The sequence below is a fragment of the Odocoileus virginianus genome, unplaced genomic scaffold (genome assembly GCF_023699985.2).
Source record: "Odocoileus virginianus isolate 20LAN1187 ecotype Illinois unplaced genomic scaffold, Ovbor_1.2 Unplaced_Scaffold_5, whole genome shotgun sequence".
NCBI lineage: Eukaryota > Metazoa > Chordata > Mammalia > Artiodactyla > Cervidae > Odocoileus > Odocoileus virginianus.
Genome location: NW_027224267.1, coordinates 1,411,905 through 1,431,297, shown reverse-complemented (window position 1 = coordinate 1,431,297; position 19,393 = coordinate 1,411,905). Strand labels below are relative to the sequence as shown.

The 19,393-nt window shown below is 50.4% G+C and overlaps 1 protein-coding gene across 3 annotated transcripts in view; it reads right to left on the bottom strand.

Annotated features, from left to right (window-relative positions):
• AFAP1 (actin filament associated protein 1) overlaps positions 1 to 19,393 on the bottom strand; it is a 148,714-nt gene that overhangs the window by 13,493 nt on the left and 115,828 nt on the right. For 2 of the 3 annotated variants that reach the window (XM_070462507.1, XM_070462508.1), the window contains 4 exons: positions 14,252 to 14,397; positions 7,084 to 7,201; positions 3,828 to 4,094; positions 1,130 to 1,244 (listed from right to left, as the gene is read on the bottom strand). In XM_070462507.1, coding sequence (XP_070318608.1) covers positions 1,130 to 1,244; positions 3,828 to 4,094; positions 7,084 to 7,201; positions 14,252 to 14,397 — 646 coding nt within the window. The remainder of the gene's footprint in view (positions 1 to 1,129; positions 1,245 to 3,827; positions 4,095 to 7,083; positions 7,202 to 14,251; positions 14,398 to 19,393) is intronic. The other variant, XM_070462509.1, reaches the window with a different exon arrangement.

Genomic DNA, 19,393 nt, shown 5'->3' with positions numbered 1-19,393 from the left:
GACTCTGAAATCAAGCCGCCGGCACTCAGCATGGTTGGCAGCCAGGTGCCCAGTCACCTGGGGTTGGGGCTACGCTGATCCCAGCTCAGAAAGTGTCAGCTCGGCTTCCCAGGTGGTCGCGTCAGACGGAGCTCCTAACTCCCACCTTCCTCCCTGGGAAAGTTCCCCGACAGGCCCACACTCAGCGGGGAGCTCCCAGGCCTGCTGAGAGCCTGCACTGGGGCCCGTCTGAAGCACCTGTCTGCCTGCGGGACCCTCGGGGACAGCACCCCTGGGCACCCGCTGCCTGGTCTTCCAGCTGCAGCCCCTGCCCGACTGACTAGATGAAGAGCGATCCAACACAGCCGGGGCTGAAGCAGATACAAAGACACACACCGACCGAGCCCCCGGAGGCACGCGTCTGTGGGTCATGAAGGACGCTGGGCGCAGGCGGGCTCCTCGGCTCAGCCCGGCCCCTGCCAGGTCTGCAGCCTGGAAACCCGGTCCGCAGGGCTCGGGGCGACCTCGGAGAGCCTCAGCAGCTCCCCGAGGCTGCGTCTCCACTCGCATAGCGGGGCGGGGTGGGGGCCGGGGGTGACACGGCGGGAGAGATCATGGCGGGGCGGGAGGCGCAGGGCTCCTGGCAGACCTGGAGAGGCTCCCGCGCGCTGAGGGAACGTGATGCCCCCACTGTTGGGGCCACGGAGGCCCAGCTGACCCCGCCTGCGCCTCCCAGTCGCAGAGGCTGAGCTCAGACAGCCTCTGCGACCCAACCAAGCGGCTCCCTCGGAAGACCGGGGACACAGACGGAGGAGCCCGACCCACCGATCGAGGGTCAGCACCACCCTGAGCCCAGAACCGCCTCGCGGGTAAACACGCGTGAGCAAGTCTGCAGCGGAACCGGCTCTGTCTGCTCGGGTATGCTGCAACCGAGGCGCCAGGCTGACCGTCTCGGCCATTCCACGACCCAGCACGCAAGGAAGGATCCGGGTGTGAAAGGATCTCTCTCTCCAACTGCCCACTGCCTCCACCCCCCACCCCCGACATGGCACGCTCCACCTCCCCAGGTGGGAAGGGAGACGGCCACGCGGCCCCAGCTCTGCACGCCGCACCCAGAGCCAGAACACGGGAGACGGAGGGATCGACTTACTCGAAGGCGTCCGCTTCACGCCCGCCGCCGAGTCAGCCTTTTTCTGCTGCCCGCTCGGAGCCTTGCCTTTGCCTATAATGCCATTGGAGGCCACGGGGGGCTTCTTACCCTTCGACTGTGGAAACAAACATGTGGGAGAATGAAAAACAAGCAGACAAACACCTGTTTTTGGGTTTTTTTGCGGTCAACTGTTCAGTCTCTGACTCTTTCGAATGTAGCACAGACAGAAAAAAAGCACAGGTGTTTGGTAGACACCGGCCTGGCTTCCCAACACTGGACGGCTGTGAACTTCCCAGAGTGGCTGAAAAGGTTCTAGCACCAAGGTTCGGAGCCAACAGGGAACACTAGGATGTCCTCAGTTGGGAGTGCGCCGAAGTTACCTATTTCTATTGGGAGGTGGCACAGACTGTGAGTTTCCGAGAGCACTGGACCGAGGTTACCAACAGTCTGGGTGTCCAAGGATAGACAGCTTTTACTGCGGTGGGATGGTCTTCGGGGAAGTAGCAGACCGTGTGCACTGAAGTCTTCAGCTCCCAGGGCTTTATACTGACGTCCTAACTGGGTGAAGAACTACCGTTTGATTCGCTCACGGGGTCTCAGGAAGGAAGCAGAAGCAGCTAAATACAGGAACAGTATGAACTGCATTTTAACTCACTACAGGATTTCAGGATAATTCAGTGCATCCCTAATTCTTTGATGGCTGCAAGCCAACCCGGGCTGCATTTTGCACAAGTGATGTGTGTGCACCTTGGCTGGGTCGTGAATCCAGCTAGATAGCCCGGCTCCTCCATACACACACTTCTTACTGCTGGGAGCCTGGGTTTGTGGGGGGTCGGGGTGGGGGGCTTCAAATTCCCACTCCATCACTTAGGAGGTGCTGAGCATTAATGCTTTCTGAGCCTGCATGCTTCATTTGAAAATGATGTCACCCACAGGGCTCCTAAAAAGCTTAAATGACACAGTGCCCACATCTAGGGCGCACATACGGCAGGTGTGTGTTAAGTGTAGCGGGTCCCCACTAAATGGCCAAATGAGGACACGGAAACTGAAGGTAAGCGACCTGCAAATGTGCTTCCCACTTTGAAAGTAACATGAACAAAAACAAAACACAAACGAACCACATGTCAAGTGATTCCAAACTAATCAGGGGATACTCCAAATGGATATGACAGGATATTTTGTCCCATCGTTTTTACCAAAGTGAACTCCAATACCAATAAAAAGACAGGTCAATACCTTCACCTAGTAAGGGAAGCATGTGACCTGTGAGACTTTTTATGTAAGTGCTCATAAATAAGTATTAGGGGCTTCCCTGGTGGCTCAGCTGGTAAAGAATCTGCCTGCCATGCGGGAGACCTGGGTTCGATCCCAGGGTTGGGAAGATCCCCTGGAGAAGGGAAAGGCTACCCACTCCAGTATTGTGGCCTGGAGAATTCCGTGGACTGTACAGTCCATGGGGTGGCAAAGAGTCAGACATGGCTGAGTGACTTTCACGTCACTTTCACTCATCAAAAAACTTTCTATGTAAGTACTTATGTTTGAAGATACACTGGTTTGGGTCCTCAGACTCACTGAATCACCATCTCCAGCTGTTTTTAGAAATAAGACAAAAATCTCCCTACGTGACTTTGAGAAAAAGAGCAGGTTTGAAAGAACCACTATAAACTATCACACTCTGAAATTCTAGGATCTTACTTGGCATTCATCATTTCCTCAAGATTACCCCAAAAACTAGAGGGAAAAGAAAATAATTTAAAATGTGGTCCTGTGCTTTATGTTTGTAGCGTATTCTTCCAGGTACCACTTAGATCTTAGTTTAAATGCGTGCAAACACAAAATTAATATTTACACTGAAACGTCACAGTTTGCCACAAAGAAGAGGTGTGGGATGGACAATCACTCAATATCAAGTTTACTGACCATTCAGTGATAATCCAAGAGTCGTATTATCCACTCCATTTTAGGGAGTATACTCCTACACTCATGATGGGAGAATACTGTAATCCTTGGACTAATCCTGCTTAAAGGTCTGGAAGCAATGGCCAGTGGAGCCCACCCTTCCTCAAGTACATGCAACGAAAACACAGGAAAGGACCTTGCAGCTCAGAAGTCTTCTGAAAACTTACCGCCCCATGCTCTTTAATACTTTGCCTTTAATTACCATAACTCACAAAATTCACTGGGGAACATCACAAGGATGGAGAGAGAGGTGGGCAGAGGCAGAAGACAAACAGAACGCAACCCTGGGCCAGTAGTTGTTGATTAGTCAGTAAGCTGTATCTGACTCTTTGTGACCCCATGGGCTGTAGCCTGCCAGGCTCCCGTCCATGGGATTCTCCAGGCAAGAATACTTGGAGTGGGTTGCCATTTCCTTCTCCAGGGGAATCTTCCCGACCCAGGGATTGAACCCAGGTCTCCCGCATTGCAGGCAGATTCTTGACCCCTGAGTCACCAGGGCAGCCCCCTGAACTAGTCAGGCTGGCACGTAACACGGTTTCGCTCCGCGTTTCTCGTGACCCGTCCCCGGGTGGCCGGACGCCGAGTGCATTTGCAGATCATACCCTAGTTGAGGGGAAGACTGCGCTCGACCCCCGACGGGGCTCACTGCCCACGAGCTGGCGGACACTCCTGTCACCGCCGGGCCCTGCAGGAGAAGCGTGACAGAGATTCTAGAAGACTACAGAACGGGGTGCTGTACCTGTGAGTTGAGCCCGAGAGACGCCCTCCCCACAGAAGAGGTGTTAGTGAGAGGCGGGGAGGAGGGCAGGCCGGAGGAGGCGGGGTGCTGGTAGCAGTTACGGGACGGCCTGTCGGGGGACGGCCTAGCAGCCTTCCTGTCGGCGGGGGGGCAGCGAGCAAAGATTCTCGGAGACGGCAAGCTATCGTACAGGGCGGCGTTCTCATAGAGCGCCTCTTCGCCCGGGCCTCGGCCGCGCGGGGCGGGAGCGTCGTCGTCGGGGCCCCACTGGAACACACACAGCGCGTCGTTAGTCGGCGCCCCGGCCGCAGGAAGCAGAGCATATTGAGATGTTATTAGCAAGCACCCCAGAACACGCATGCACGCCCCATGCTGTTGTCAGTAACACACACACACACACACACGACTAGGTGAACCCACTCCGAACAGCCTTTCTACCTTTGGGGTCTTGAGATGGCTTTTTTTCTTAAATTGTTCCCAGGGTCATTGGCTAATGATATTTTTGTTTTGCTTTATTTATTAAAGTGGCGGGGGGAGGAAACCCGACATGTCTTTAAAGAACCAGATTTTGGAAGTCCTCCTGACCCAGGAAGCAGAAACAACGTGATTTAAGGAAAAGGATGCTGAACTGGGGTCCATCCAGAGATCAGGGGCTCCGGTTCTCCTGAGAAAACATGTTAACTTCTTGATCACAGACGTGTTAATACGTTCTTCATCGCCCGAGCATTGCTGAGGGGGGGACGTACAATATTCACCTACACGACAGATTACGGGTGACAGGCATTGGTTTCCGAAAAAAAATCCCCTGGTCAATAATGAGTTTAAGATCCCAGCGAAGCACTTTATCTTATTCCACAGTAAAACTGATGCACGATGCAGGGAATTCTGCCAGGAGTCTTACAGAGGAGGGGAAACTAAGGCACGGGATCAGGAGGAGCTGTATCAAGCAGAGCCGGAGTTGAGAGCCGTGCCCGTAACTACGGCCCTCAGCGTCTGCACCTCAGGCTCCCCCAGGCCAGGAGGGGCTGGGCGCAGACCACCGGCCGACCCTTCCAAGCCTGCCATGTGGGCTTCGGGGGTGTGGGCTCTGTGGGTCACATGACTGCCAGCATCTCCCGCGTCCCACACTTGGTTAGGCCTGAAGAAAGCACAGCGGCCAAAATCACAGGCTGTTACAAGAAAGAAGTCAAATCATCATAGAAAATAGGATGCTTCAAACTATAATTGATACAATGGCATTACTTCAGTGGAAAACCTTTATACAAAGGATTAAAATAGCTACAAGCCACTTTAGAACATGGACATTAAAGTATAAATTAAAACCCAAACTCACAACCATGGCCAGATTCTTTTAAGTTTTAAAGGTCTTTATAAATTGCTTTGCATTTAAAAAAAAAAGAGAGAGAAAATATTAATTCATGTACTATACTTATTTTAGTCTATTTTTATATCCTGGCAGAGTTCCTTTCTGCCAGAATGCAATTACGGCCTTTTGTTATAAAAATAGAAAAGGCTTAAAATTTCACTGTAGGAATGTTTTTGTTCCGCTGCAGTCACTTCAGTGCGTCTATTTTTGTGTGCTGGGGACACATCTATAATCTAAAAATAACAGTACATGCAGATAAACGTGGATGTGAGCGTTTCATAATGACAACCTAGCACATATTTGTCCCGGGTTATTAAGACGGTCTAGACGGGACCATCCTCTTCCTAAAATACCAAAGGATTAGGTCACATGGAAAGCTTGGAAAACAAACTCCACAGCATCTGCAGGTTAAAAGTGCGTGTGCGCCTGTCAGAAGATCGTTTTCGAGATGCACTTTCATCTAGGCCTCAGGGAGAACGTGAAAGGAAAGAATTACTGAAGTTGAAACACTGCTAAAATGTCAGGGATTGTGGCTCAAAAGTATAAACTTTGTCAAGCTGAGGAGTGAAAGCTCCTCCGAAACAGAGGGCCTGGTCACAGAGCCCAGGAAGGGGAACGACAGTCTGAAAAGAGGCCTGAACTCCAAGGAAGCCCTTAACAAGCAAGCGAGTCAGAAGCCCCTGAATGCGGGACGCTCTGGCTGCATCTCTCACGCTGCCCGCCCAGTGATACACACGCAGAAATGCCTCCTCGGTGCGGAGTCTGGAGCCGGCAGCTTCTCAGCTCTGGGCCAGTGGGAACTGTGTGTGCCCTAAGAAAAGCCCATTCCTAGGGTACCCGAACCTGCATGGCATTAACTGGACCGATGGGACAGGGGACCCAGATGGGCATCTGTGAAGGCCTGGCTTTCTTTACACCGCTCCGCCCACCACGTGCCCTGGGAGAAACCCCTCTGGGGGGATAAGGTTCACAAGGGGGCCTTCGGGCAGTGAGATGGGCAGGGCTGTGTGTTCTCAAAACAGCTGGGGCTGAGGCCAAAGGCTCAGAGGAGCAGAATGTCCCGCACGGATGAGGCGCGGCTGGGTCTATGATGGCAGGGGAGGCGCCCCCAAGACTAGCAAGTGGACCCCAAGAGCTGGGCCACCTGGGAAAGGGCCCAGTGCCTGGCCTGGAACTTGCTCCTGTGGGGGCCACCACGGGCTTTCCCAGAGCTCCTGGCTCCCACTCTGCAGAGCGGGCAGCTACGGTCACAGCGCACACCAGAGCCCCTCCAGTCCTGGAGACCCCAGCTGAAGGTGGAGTGGGAATGGGGGGCAAGAGGGCAAATGGCCAGGCCTGATGGGTGGGACAGGACTTGTGTCCCGCCCACCCCAGGCCACCCTGGACTCAGGCCGGACTCCCTACCGCTGTGCTCTGCAGCTGGGACAGGATCTCCAAGCCTGCCCGCACCCTGACACCCACGACCTAACACGGAGCCCCTTTCATCTCAATCTGCACTCGAATATGGCCTTGCAGGCCAGGCCGGCAGGCCGGCTTCTCCTCCACCGACAGGAGTCCCAGCGACATGGAGTCCCAGCTACCCTGAGGACGTGGGAATGTGTCCGGAGCTGGCGTTTCAGTCGTTACCCTGCAGCAACGTCTCCCTTCTGATGGAGATTTCCGACGGTGTTTGGTTAATGGTGTTGAAGCGAATGACAAACCGGCTTCTGGTGCCGATGACCCTCGTGTTCACGTGTGGATTAAGGTGAAGGGGGTTTCAAACATGAGAGAGGTGGGGTGCGGTTTTCATCCTGCCTCTCTCGTTTAGGCCGAACGGAGGGGAAGTCACAGGGACCCGCGGGAGCCCGCCTTCCAGCACAGCCGACCCCCAGCTCTGCCCGCCACACTCACCGAGCCGCTGATGCAGGGGACATCATCATAGTGAAGGGCCGTCCCGCTGGGGTGCGCATAGCCGTTGGAGGTGCTCCCCACATAGGGGTTAGTGGACAGAACACGCCGGTTCATGAAGCTGAAAGAGAGGAAGCGGGTTACGACCTCCAGTGGATCACTGAGCCTTCTGGGAGTACCGACAGGTGCTTGGGCTCTGCCCAGGGCTGCGGGTGGAGAAACGTCGGGACCCGGGCAGGATTGGGTGTTCTACAGCCATCAGGGCGGACCCTCACCTGCAGGACGGGACGTCACCTGCTCCTGGGACTGCAGCACAGACCGGGGACGATCCTGCCGGGGACTCGGAGGGCGGCCCCGCACACGCCTGGTGTGCCACAAACAACCCGGCGTTCAGCATTTATAGCAGGGGCTCAGCCTGCTGCTGCCAATAAAACTTCACCGGAACACCTTTACCTGGACCCTTCACTGATAAACTGTCTGTATCTCCTTTTTTTCCACATGCCTTTTTCATGAGCCTGGTAATTCTGGAAGGCAGAGACCACCTGGCCTGCAAAACCGAAGTATCTCCGGCTCTTCTCAGGGCAAGTTCATGGACCTTGTTCTATAAGCACCTTAGAACGTCCATCCCACAGCCTTTCTTGAGCTCTGGGTGTTTGTTCCCTCCCCTCCGCCCTCCACACCCTGAACTTCTGGGAGCCTGAGGGCGGCCACCCCCAGCCCTCGGGAGGCAGGGCAGGCCATGTCACCCACACGAGTGCTGGTGACTTGCGAGGCTCCGAGCGCCGAGCCCACTCCCCTCACCTCCCCCACCCCTCCTGCTCTGCATCCCAGGCTCCCAGCGGCTCTCTACCTGCAGTTCTGAGACCCCTCCTTCCCGATCACCCGAAGTAAACAGTGTCCCCTTCCCCCTCTGCTGTCCCCTGCTCCTTCCTACCACTAATCACCCCCTGACACGTGACACAGTGATGTCTGCCTTCCCCACCGGAACCGCAGCTTCAGGAGGACACGATGGCCTCTGCCAGCTCCACCCATCGTGTGCCGGGGTGACAGCTGCTCAACAAATACGACCCGCACGAAAACAGGAAGCAGGGAAGGCAGGAACGTGTGAACGGTCTGCTCATGGTCCAAGTGAAAAACCTCAAGGCCTGGGGAACAATTACCCTAGAGATTTTCCAATTTTCCCAAATGAAAAAACTAAGATAGCCTGAAATTTAAAACCAAAAAAAATTTTTTTTTCCAAATTTTGCTTTTTCTTGGGATCTTAACATTTCTATGGTAACTAGATGAATGTAAAAAAAAACAGGGCTAATGAGCAAAACTGCGGGCAGGAAGTGGGAAGGGGAGACCTGCCTCTCAGACACTTGCCACAAAGCTGCCCTGGGATTCCTGGCTCCTGAGAGAATGAGAGGAAGGGGCTGTAGGGATCCACCCAGGGGATAATGCTGCGTTTCCCACCCTCCCGGCCCGAGCTCGGGAAGGCGGCTCGGGTGCAGTGCTGCCCTCTGCTGGGAGAACACAGAACGCAGAGAGAGTCCCACCCGGGACACAGCTATCTCACACAGTAACTCTTCTCCTGATGCAAAAACGCATATGACTGCTCTGTACTTAAGATGCTTTAACATATATTTAGGAAAAGATGCCAGAGACATGGGTTCAAGCCCTGGGTCAGACAGATCCCTTGGAGAAGGAAATGGCAACCCATTCCAGTATTCTGGAAATCCCGTGGACATAGGAATCTGGCGGGCTACAGTCCATGGGATCGCAAAAGAGGCGGACACGACTTGGCGATGAAATAACAGCAACGTATAGGAAAAAAAGAATACAAGAAAGACAGATTTGATGTGCTTTCAGATACACATTTAAGGTTTTCTGGTTTGAATACCCCATTTGGGGGTACTTTGGGGGTGAAGGTTTGGTGATGAGAGGCAGGCCATGGGATGACCCCCCCGGCCCCACGGGTTGCCAATGCCCATGGGCACTGACACCAGGGCTGTCCCTTGCTCTGAGACAGACGCTTTGCCCGGGGCTGTCTCCTGCCTGGTCTGGGTCCCCAGGTTCCAGCCCCTGCGTGCCCCCCCCCCCCCCGGAACAGACACCAGTAGGTCGCTCTGCACCACAGGACCCAACAGGAGGTCACAGACACTCAGGATGTCCTGTCCCAGCTGGAAGAGATCTCGGCCACCAGCCAGGCTGCCCGTCATCTCTCAGGGCGGGACCTGGGCCCCCCGGCTAGGTCTCTGGGATCCAAGACTAAATACAAGGTCCCTCCCCTTTTGGCCAGACACTCTTCCTGCAGTCGTTTCTTAGCCCCATAGAGACACAGAAATGAGATAAGAGGCCACATGCCACTTGTTAAAACCAAAACAGAAGATACAGAAATATATGTGCATGCTCAGTAGCTTCTGTTGTGTTCAATTCTTTGTGACACCATGGACTGTAGTCCGCCAGGCTCCTCTGTCCATGGGGATTCTGCAGGCAAGAATACTGGAGTGGGTTGTCATGCCCTCCTCCAGGGATCTTCCTGACCCAGGGATTGAACCCTTGTCTCCTGCATTTGCAGGCAGGTTCTTTAGGATATACATATATATATATATATATATATGTAAAATGCACATAACAGAATGCCACCACCTTAACCACTTTTCAGGGCCCAGTTCTGGGCCCGAGGCACATCAGCTTGTGGCATAGCCCGCACCGCCACCCGTCTCCAGAACTCATCCGCTTCTTACAACGACGTAACACTTTCAAAGGTTCACCTGTGTTTTCAGGAACTGCATTTTAGAGTAAGATCTCCTGGGGACTCAGATGAGGGGCTGGCTGGAGGTGACAGCTTCCCGCCAGTCTGCCTGCCCCCCCTGTGTCCACACTGATCTACAGCTTTCATCGTCACCAGCGCTGTCACAGCTTTGTTACGGGCTCCTACCCAGCGTGACTTGAAAGGAGTTCCAGAAGAAACTTTCAGAACACCTGCTATGTAATATATCATATATATCGGGTCTTATTTAAAAACAGGCCACGGGAAAGCATGCTTCGACTCTTTACTGTTACTAACACTCTTAAACAGACCGCTTTTTCTAGGAGACCTGAGACTCCTATTCTTTCTTCTGGCATCCTCATCCCAAAATATATCATTGCCCTTCTCCTTCAGACATAATCAATGCACAGAAAATTCCCCTAATGACCTCGAAAAGATTGGCTAACTAGCTGCCAGTTACATAAAGGCAGAAATTAATCTTAGATTATTTATTACACTGGCAGGCTACCATATTTTATATTTTGAACACTGTTTCCTTGTTAAATCTCTTCTCTCTTAATTGTTATAGAAGGTTTAACAGAAAACTAATAAAAAAGAATAAACTTTATTGCTAAGTGACATCAATAAAGATTTTAATGGTGCGGCAAAGATTCTCATAGCTGTAAACTTGTGCATATTTTTAATAAATCAATTTTCAAAATTGCAATCTATGTTCCTTTTTCGAAAATGTGACCTTCTCATAGTTGGTTCAGATGAATATTCCACTCATCTGGGTCCTAGGGGAAATATTTTTAGTCAAGATTTCTCTTAAATGTTGTTACCAGTTTGCTTATTATTGTTGAAGTTACATGTAGATGTAGGAGAGGCTTTTAGAAACTAATAACGTCCAAACAGTACAGTTAACAACCATGAACTCCTTTCTTTTATGTCACTGTATATGCGAAGATTTTGCAAAACTGGACTTAAGGATATTATGCTTCTTAAAAAGCTCCTTTAATGTGCTTTATTTACTACACAATTAAGAGACTCACTGTAGTTTACTTACACTTTCCTAATTAGACAGAATCTTCTTATGGAAAAAAATAACAAGAATGAACAGAACAGTGAGCAAGTGATCACTGTCACTCTGGTTTCCAAACAACAGAAGTGAGGGCGTACAGGCAGTCTGTACCTCAGAAACCCTCTAACATTCCTGGGGATGGTCCGGTGAAGCTGCATAGGATGGCCTCACTTTGTCAAGGCCATTTACCTTCGTTGGGTGGAACATGGTGGCTTGATTCCTAACATGTGCACGCTCAGTCGCTCAGTCGTGTCCAATGCTTTGTGACCCCACAGACTGTAGCCCGCCAGGCTCCTCTCCCATGGAATTCTCCAGGCAAGGATGCTGGAGTGGGTTGCCATTTCCTTCTCCAGAGGATCTTCCTGACCCAGATAGAACCCAGGTCTCCTGCATCGCAGGCAGATTCTTTACCAGGGAGCCACCAGGGGAGCCCGATTCCTAAACCAGGCCGACGTTATCTTTACTCTGCTGGGTCCCCTGCTGCTGCTGCTGCTATGTCGCTTCAGTCGTGTCCGACTCTGTGCGACCCCATGGACTGCAGCCCACCAGGCTCCTCCGTCCATGGGATTTTCCAGGCGAGAGCACTGGAGTGGGGTGCCATCGCCTTCTCCCTGGCCAAGCATTCATCCCACAACCCCATTCAGGACTGCTCCAGTCCCCCACAAACACCACTTGTGTGGAGAAGCTAGATGGTGGTGTTGATGTTAAACAGAACTAGTGCAAACATCTGAGTTTATCTTTGACTTTATCAAAGGATTTCAGAGTCTTCGAGGGCCTGGGTGGGCTTGTCAACAGTTGTTGGTATGTTTATCATCACTTGCTGATCATACAACTCCATCACCTGCTCTTTTTCAATCCGCTTCCCTCGAGTCCCAGTCCAGATTCTCCGAGGATGAGAGAGACAGAAGCAGGAATCCAGGGATCAGAGCTACAACAGCCCAAAGTTTCAGACATCATGTTACCTAAACTCTGTGTTCTACAAAAAGAAGCTGGACACTGAGAGGTTAGGAAGGACATGTCCCAAACCTTTCCGTTTAGCACCTGCTGCAGCAGGACAGAACCCAGGGCCCTTCCTCCTGGCCAAGTGCTCCTTCCGTCGTAAGCTCACAGGCCCTACTTCACGCAAAGGACCCAGCCAACTCCGGCCGGGCATGGCCACGTCCACTGGCTCCAGGACTCTGCTGCTGCTTTTGCCTGACCACGGAGAGCGGGGCACGGTGACAAAGGGGGGCGGTCGTGCTGGGGACACGTGCTCTGCAAAGCTGAAAGCGCCCGCTGACTTGCCCGTCACAGAAAAGGGCGCCCAACCCCTGCTCTGCACAGCGCACGGCACGGAACAGCAACCAGCTGCGTTTCCATCTCACAGACGAGTTCCGGCCGACGAGAAGGCCTCCCGAGCTTTGCGTCTCTACACCCTGCAGAGTTACTGAAGACGCCGAAGAGCTTTGGTTTGCGCGGGTGTTCACTATCGAGGCTGACGGTGCTTGCAACTGAGACTCAGGAATGTGTTCACCTTTATTCGTTCAAAAATATGAGTAAATCCACTGTATTTCAACATATTTTTATCAATGTCAATGATACCTTTTTAAAATTTTTAAAAATGAGAAAAATGGTGCTGTTTGATATGCTTGTAAATCTATTCCATGTCTGGCTCAGTAGAAGACAATGGATTATCAAACTTGCTTCTGCGTTCAATCAGTTGTAATATGTTGTTTCGGTTGAAGTAGGCAAAGAAAATCCAGCCTCCTACAGATATTTAGTTGGAAAAGTGAGGTGTATTTTAACAGCTTTTCCAGGTCATGGAAGATATTCTTTGATACTACACCAAAACTCAATGAGTGGTAATTTCTTAATGATTAGTTGCCATGTAGAATCTGAAACTGTATCAATGAACTTGCTTGCCCGCTTTGACATGAATACCCATTCATTTATAATACTTGTGGGAGGGATCTTTTACCTGTGCGTGACTGAGGCAGACCTTCCAAATGCACACACTTCATGACACAATATCAAAAATCACACTTAACATCATCACCGATGTTCTCACAAAAGTCTGAGTACCGGGAAGACATTGGCTTGGAGTGGAAGATAGAATGCTCCTAGAATTCTCAATTCTCAGTGAAAGTTCAACTCCATCGCAGGCAACGAACACTGCTGGCCATCTTCCTCGAGATGAGAGGCTCGCTCAGTTCATTTTTGAAAAAGTGTCTGCAAATGCCTACGTCTGAATAACGACAGTTCATGTGTGAATTGTTCTTTCCGGTAAAAATGAAAAATAAAACGGTGGTGGGATGGGGAGGAGCTAGTTGAGTTAGCAACTCAGTCACATAAGAGTATTTCCTCACGACAACACGACAGTTCAGGCAATAAAGAGCTCTGAGTGTCCTGCCCGCTACGTCTCATAAATGTCAAAAAGACGTGGAGTCAAGAGAGTTAATAAAAAAGATCCACCATCTGGCCCGTCACAGAAAAAGGAACAATTTCAATGCTTGACCATGGATGTCTCAAGTGAACCCAGCACCTTCTTTTGCCACAAAGGCATGGTGGTGACCGTGGTCGCAGCACTGTGCTAAGCGACCACTTAAGAAGGTACTAAGGTACCTGCCAACTTACCCCCCGTCCCTGGTTCCTTCTGCATCACTGATGCAAATGCAAAGAACAACAATAATTTCTTAGCGTCATTATGGAAACAGTTTTGACCTTTGGGACTGCCTAAAAAGAGTTTTGAATACCCACAGGTGTCTGTGGACCACACTTTGAGAATTGCTGCATTAATTATCCTGGCCATGATTATCTGAAAGAAATACTCATTGTTTAAATGTTTTTATGCATAACAGCCCTTAAAAAAAATCACATTGAAGTTTTAAAAGGATATGATTGATGGCTTTGAAAATGCAGTCCTCACTTATACAATAAGGAGAATTATTTCTGCTTTATAGAACTTTCCCTAATACAGGGGTCAGCAGACTATAGTCCACGGGTCAGATATGGCCCACTGCCTGTGTGTGCAAATAAAGTTTTATTGGCACACAGCCATGTCCATTCATTTATGTGTGTGACTGTAACGGCAGAGCTGAGCAGTTTTAACAGGGAACACTTGGTCTGCAAAGCCAAAAATATCACTGTCATGCCTTTTGCACAAAAAGCCTGCCAACCCCTGTTCTAATACAAAACACAGATGGTTGAAATGACAAATATCTCACCAGAATCTGCGCTAATACAAAAAAGGAGAGTCTTTAGTAAGTTTTTCTTTTCTTCCCCCTTTAAGGCTATATACTTACATAAAAGGGAGGACATTACAGAAAAAAATGAAGTCGTTTAACTTCAGTGCCGTTCCTCACAGCAGAGGATCTTACCAGAAGGTTTGCTTGGCCGTCTGGATGACGTTCGCCGACATCTCCACATCTATGTAGTCGTAGTGCAAGGCCCCGGGGTCTGTCGAGGACCCCGTCTCGGCCAGCAAAATCCCAATCCATCTGCCCATGTCTTCAGAAGAAGATGCCTGGCGAGGGCAGAGGCGGAAAGAGCATGTTAAGTAAGTAGCAGCATGGTTTCCACATTTTCATAGACGTGTCAGTAAAGAGACAGCACGACAGGAAAGGCACGGCAGCACGGGCACGTGCAGATGTAGACGACGAGGACGCAGCCACCGCCTGCGTCGCAGGCTCAGCACCGCGTCCACGCTGAGCCTCACGGCAGAAGCTGCATGAGGACCATGCCCCAGGAAAGAGAAACCAGAGGCACTAAACGCCCCCAGGTGCACTAAACGCCCCCAGTTATTCTGGGGAGGCACTAAACGCCCCCGGTTATTCTGGGAAAGGCACGAGGGTGTAAGACGTGGGAGCTAATGGGGTTATTTAAATCCCAGCCACAGGAAGCTGTTCAGAAAGCCTCCTCACTTTGGCAAATAAAATCTGGGCAGCAGGAGGAGCCCCTCCAACCACAGGTGCCTAACCTGGACAGCGCGTCAGGTCTCGGCCACTGTGGGCACCAATTTTGCTGACCAGGAGCCCTTGTTGTGGTCTCTCACGTGGGCCTGCAATAGCAATTTTATCACCCTGACTAGACGGTACAGTAAATCAACCCACTTCCATTTTCATAGTAGTTGTGTGGATACAGTTGTCGTTGTATTGACAAGCATTGGGCTGCTTTGTGCATGCTATCTTTTTAGGAAGTTTCAAATGCTCCCCAAATGTCATCTGCCCGATTTACAAGTCTGAAATAGATCTTTAAGATTCAGTGCATTAAAATTCTAAGCTGTCCCTGTTATGTGATTCAGAAGATCGATTACATTACTCATAATAGCATTTCAAATGCCTAAATACTTTCGGTATTCAAATATGTGAGTAATGCTTAAAGTTTATGGAAAACATAGTTATGAGGTACCTGAATGTAAAAAAATTTATTTTTAAAGTTTTTGTAAAAGTTACAAAATTTTTATATAAAGAAAGATGTGAGAGTTGAGCCTAAACCCTTAAAGAAAACTGGGCTTTCAACACTGTTACCTGGACGAGCTGAACATGGGTCAGAATACAACTAAGCATGTATGCCTCGTGGCAGGCACAAAACCTCTTGGGAGAAAGAGCGGTTGAGGGGGGACAAGTTGTCCTCTGTGCGCTGATAGAACTGACCAGCAATACTGTTCAAGCGACAGACCGTGCCTGGCCAGTGTCGCATGTGGCCACGGGACAGAGGGAAGGGGTCCCAACTGTGCGCCTCACAGAGAGCAGGAATGTAACCAACGCTTGCCAAGTTAATGAACACCTGGGTACTAGAAAAAAATCACAAATAGGTTCTCTTCACTGGTCTTCTGCCCTTCCCCAAACAAAAACCTATGTCAAGAATGTATCTGTGACTGATCCTCTAGCCATGCATTCATCATTATTTAATCTAAGTATTCTTAAAAGCATTTTAACACAATATCTAAGATGTTGTGGATACTCTTACACTCTTAACTATTTTCCTCATTGTTCAGAAATTTCCTCAGACTTTTAATAACTATCTCAGTGGTGTTATACTGAATTTAGAATATTAATTACAATCTTGTGGCTTTTAGTAGATAAATAGGTAGAGATTGGGCTTTCCTGGTGGCTCAGCTGATAAAGAATCTGCCTGCAATGCAAGAGACCTGGGTTTGATCCCTGGGTTGGGAAGATCCCCTGGAGAAGGGAAAGGCTACCCACTCCAGTATTCTGGTCTGGAGAATCCCATGGACTGTATAGTCCATGGGGTCACAAAGAGTCTGACACGACTGAGCGACTTTCACTTTCACTTTCAGGTTTGAGATGCGAGTGTATACATGTATGGGCTTCCCTGGCGGCTCAGACAGTAAAGAATCTGCCTGCAATGCAGGAGACCTGGGTTCGATCCCTGGGTCAGGAAGATCCCCTGGAGAAGGAAATGGCAACCCACTCCAGTATCTTGCCTGGAGAATCCCATGGACAGAGGAGCCTGGCGGGCTGCAGTCCATGGGGTCACAGAGAGTCGGACACGACTGAGCGGCTAGCACTACTACTGCTGCTATACGTGTACATGTGCATGTACGTGTGTGTAATATGCATGAAAACATGCCTGGACATGCGTATGTACAAACACATACATACACACCATTTCCTATGACACCCCAGTAACTCAGGGCACACCTGCCACCCAGATCCTGGCTTCCAAGTACCACCATCCACCAGGAGGAGTCCTCTAGAGCTCTCTGGACCGGGTTGATTCCAGCAGGCCCGGGGCGGGGGAAAGTCCGAGATGAGCCTGGAATGTCTTGGTGCATCATGTGAGGAAACAGCTCACAGGACAGTGGCAACTGCAGCGTCTTTATTCTGGGACACAGCAGGGGTCACACGGCTTAAGGGCTTTCCCTGATCTGACCAGGACAAATCCTGACGATACAGGATTATACTCATTGATTAAAACAATAATCTCTGAACCCCTGCTGATATACAAACATACATGAATGAATGAATGACTAACCAATTAGACGAGAGGAAGGGAAATCTCCCTGACAGTAGATACCAACTAACAAATGTAGAGGGAATAATGGGATTAGGAAGTCGTCATTCAACAGCTGTTTCAGGCAAGACTCATTCATGAATGCTAAAAGTCAGCGGGTGAAACTGTGAGTGGTAGGATATCTCAGAGAATCTTCCCACATGAAGCTTGTTAAAGACAAACGGGAAGCACGGTAACTCCGCAGTGGGGAAGCCGTGCAGATGCCCCACCCAGAGGGTCAGAGCTAACACCACCAGTCGTGGGGCAGACTGGCGGCTGTACTGGCTGACGTGATGTACTGCACACCACACCACTGCTTCCATGGGCCCTGCCAAGCGTGCTGACCTCAGATGTGGATTTCCGGGGAAACAGCAGATACCCCCAGACTGAGGGGTCCTCTACATGATAACTGCTCTGTACCACGCCCCGTATCAATGTCGTGAAACCAGATCGGGAGAGCCAAAGAGACTGCAGCCCAAGGCAACATATCACCTAGGGTTTCCTTCTGCTTCCAAGGGGCATTCCTGGGGTAACTGGGGGAGTCTGATTAAAATCTGAGAGTCAGATAATTGAATTCCCTTGTTTTGATGATTATGGAGTGGTTTTGGTAAGGGAATGCTCTCGTTCTTTGATAAATTCACCCTGAAGTGTTTAGAGAGAGAGGGGAAACATGTCTGTTTTTACCTGAAAAAAACATACAGAGAGAAAAAAGAGGCGGGAGATACCACGCAAGATACCAAATGTGGTACCTTGTTAGTATTTGGGGGATGTGGGTAAAGGCTATGTGGAATTATGTGTACTGTGTTCACAACTCTTCTGTAATTCTCAAGTTATCTCAAAAGTTAGGATAAAATGATCTTAGCAAGTGTACAGAATACAATTTTACTGCCTGCATCACTGCATTTCCTTAACTGGTTCAGGCAGACTCTGCTTATGCTGGAACGCTGAGCGTGGTTAGTTTTCTGAGTGTGTGCGTTTGATTCCACAACTGGAATAGGGAAAAACAATGAAACACAACCACCATCTTTCGGGGACATGAGGCTGCACCTACAGGGCGGGCAGTAGAGACGGGACAGGGTCCTGCTCACCCAGCCCCTCCCTGCCCCTGCCCACGGGGTCTCCTGTCTCCACCCAGCAGCCAGGCCAGAGACTCTCTTTCCACCCCTGAACCCAGCGCGTGCCAGCCCACGCCTTCCTGCCCTCGCACTCCCGTCAGACCTGCTGCCAGGCCTCTCAGGTGACACCTGCATTCCGCACCAAGAGTACAGTTTTCTCATTTACGTTTTCAGCTTTTTTCCGCTGCCATCTGCCCCGCAGCGTTCAGCGCACGAAAACGCTTACTGAGCACACGGACCCTGGCCCGGTGCTCTGTTTCACAGACAAATAAAGGAGCCGAGAGAGGAAAACAGATTGGGTTGTGATCAAAGTCTGCAACAGAACCAAGACAGGGGCCCAGACACCCCAGCCCCAGCCAGGCCTGCTTCTCATCTGTGAGGTCAGCCACCAGGGCGGGCTCGGATCTTTGACCTGTGACCTCACAGCATCCAAACCACTGGGCGAGGAGCTCGTGGGAGGAAGAACTATGACATTAATCATTTTTTGTTCTCACCAGAAGAAAAGAAAAGCAGTCTCTGAAACAAACTCCTATCTCCTACCAGGACCTTCTAGGTGGGCTAACTGGCCGTTTCCTCCACTGGTCAGCATCACTGCGTGTCAGGAAGCATTCAGTAGGAGGCTTCCCGTGTGCTGTTATGGATCTGTCAGGAAACCTTTGGCCCTTATTAATTCCTGAATATTCAGGAATTAAGAGGAGAGGCACGCCTTTCCTGGGGCTGAGGAATCCAGGCATTTCCTTTGTTAGTTTCTCATTATGGTGATAAGTACCCTCTTCTCTCTTTAATAGGGATCGCCTTGTGTTTTGTAAGTCTGGAATTTTAATCTTTATCTTTGCTGAGAATAACTACAGTATATATGCCCACGCCATGCTGATTAAAACACCTTTGCTCCATCAGAGCTTTGGTCCCCGTCTTTCTTTCTTTCTCTTCCTCTCTTTCTCTTTATCTCTCTATTTCTGGCTGATTCCCTGGAGCGCGAAAGCCGGCTGCGTAACCCAGGGAATATTAGCCTCTTTCCTTCTTTCACTTTCTCATCGTCAACTCCGGACCACCAGGTTCCAGTCCGTTAAAGGACCAATAACTGCGGTCATTTGGAATCTGGCTTTGGATCTGACTGGGCTTCCCTGGTGGCTCAGATGGTAAAGAATCTGCCTGCAATGCAGGAGACCTGGGTTCGATCCCTGGGTTGGGAAGATCCCCTGGAGAAGGGAATGGCAACCCACTCCAGTATTCTTGCCTGGAGAATTCCACAGACAGAGGAGCCTGGTGGGCTATGGTCCACGGGGTCGGAAAGAATTGGACACGACTGAGCAACTAACACACACAGGCTGATAAATTTAGACCACACATTGGCCATTTTACCAAATCCAAAATATCCTGATTTCTATC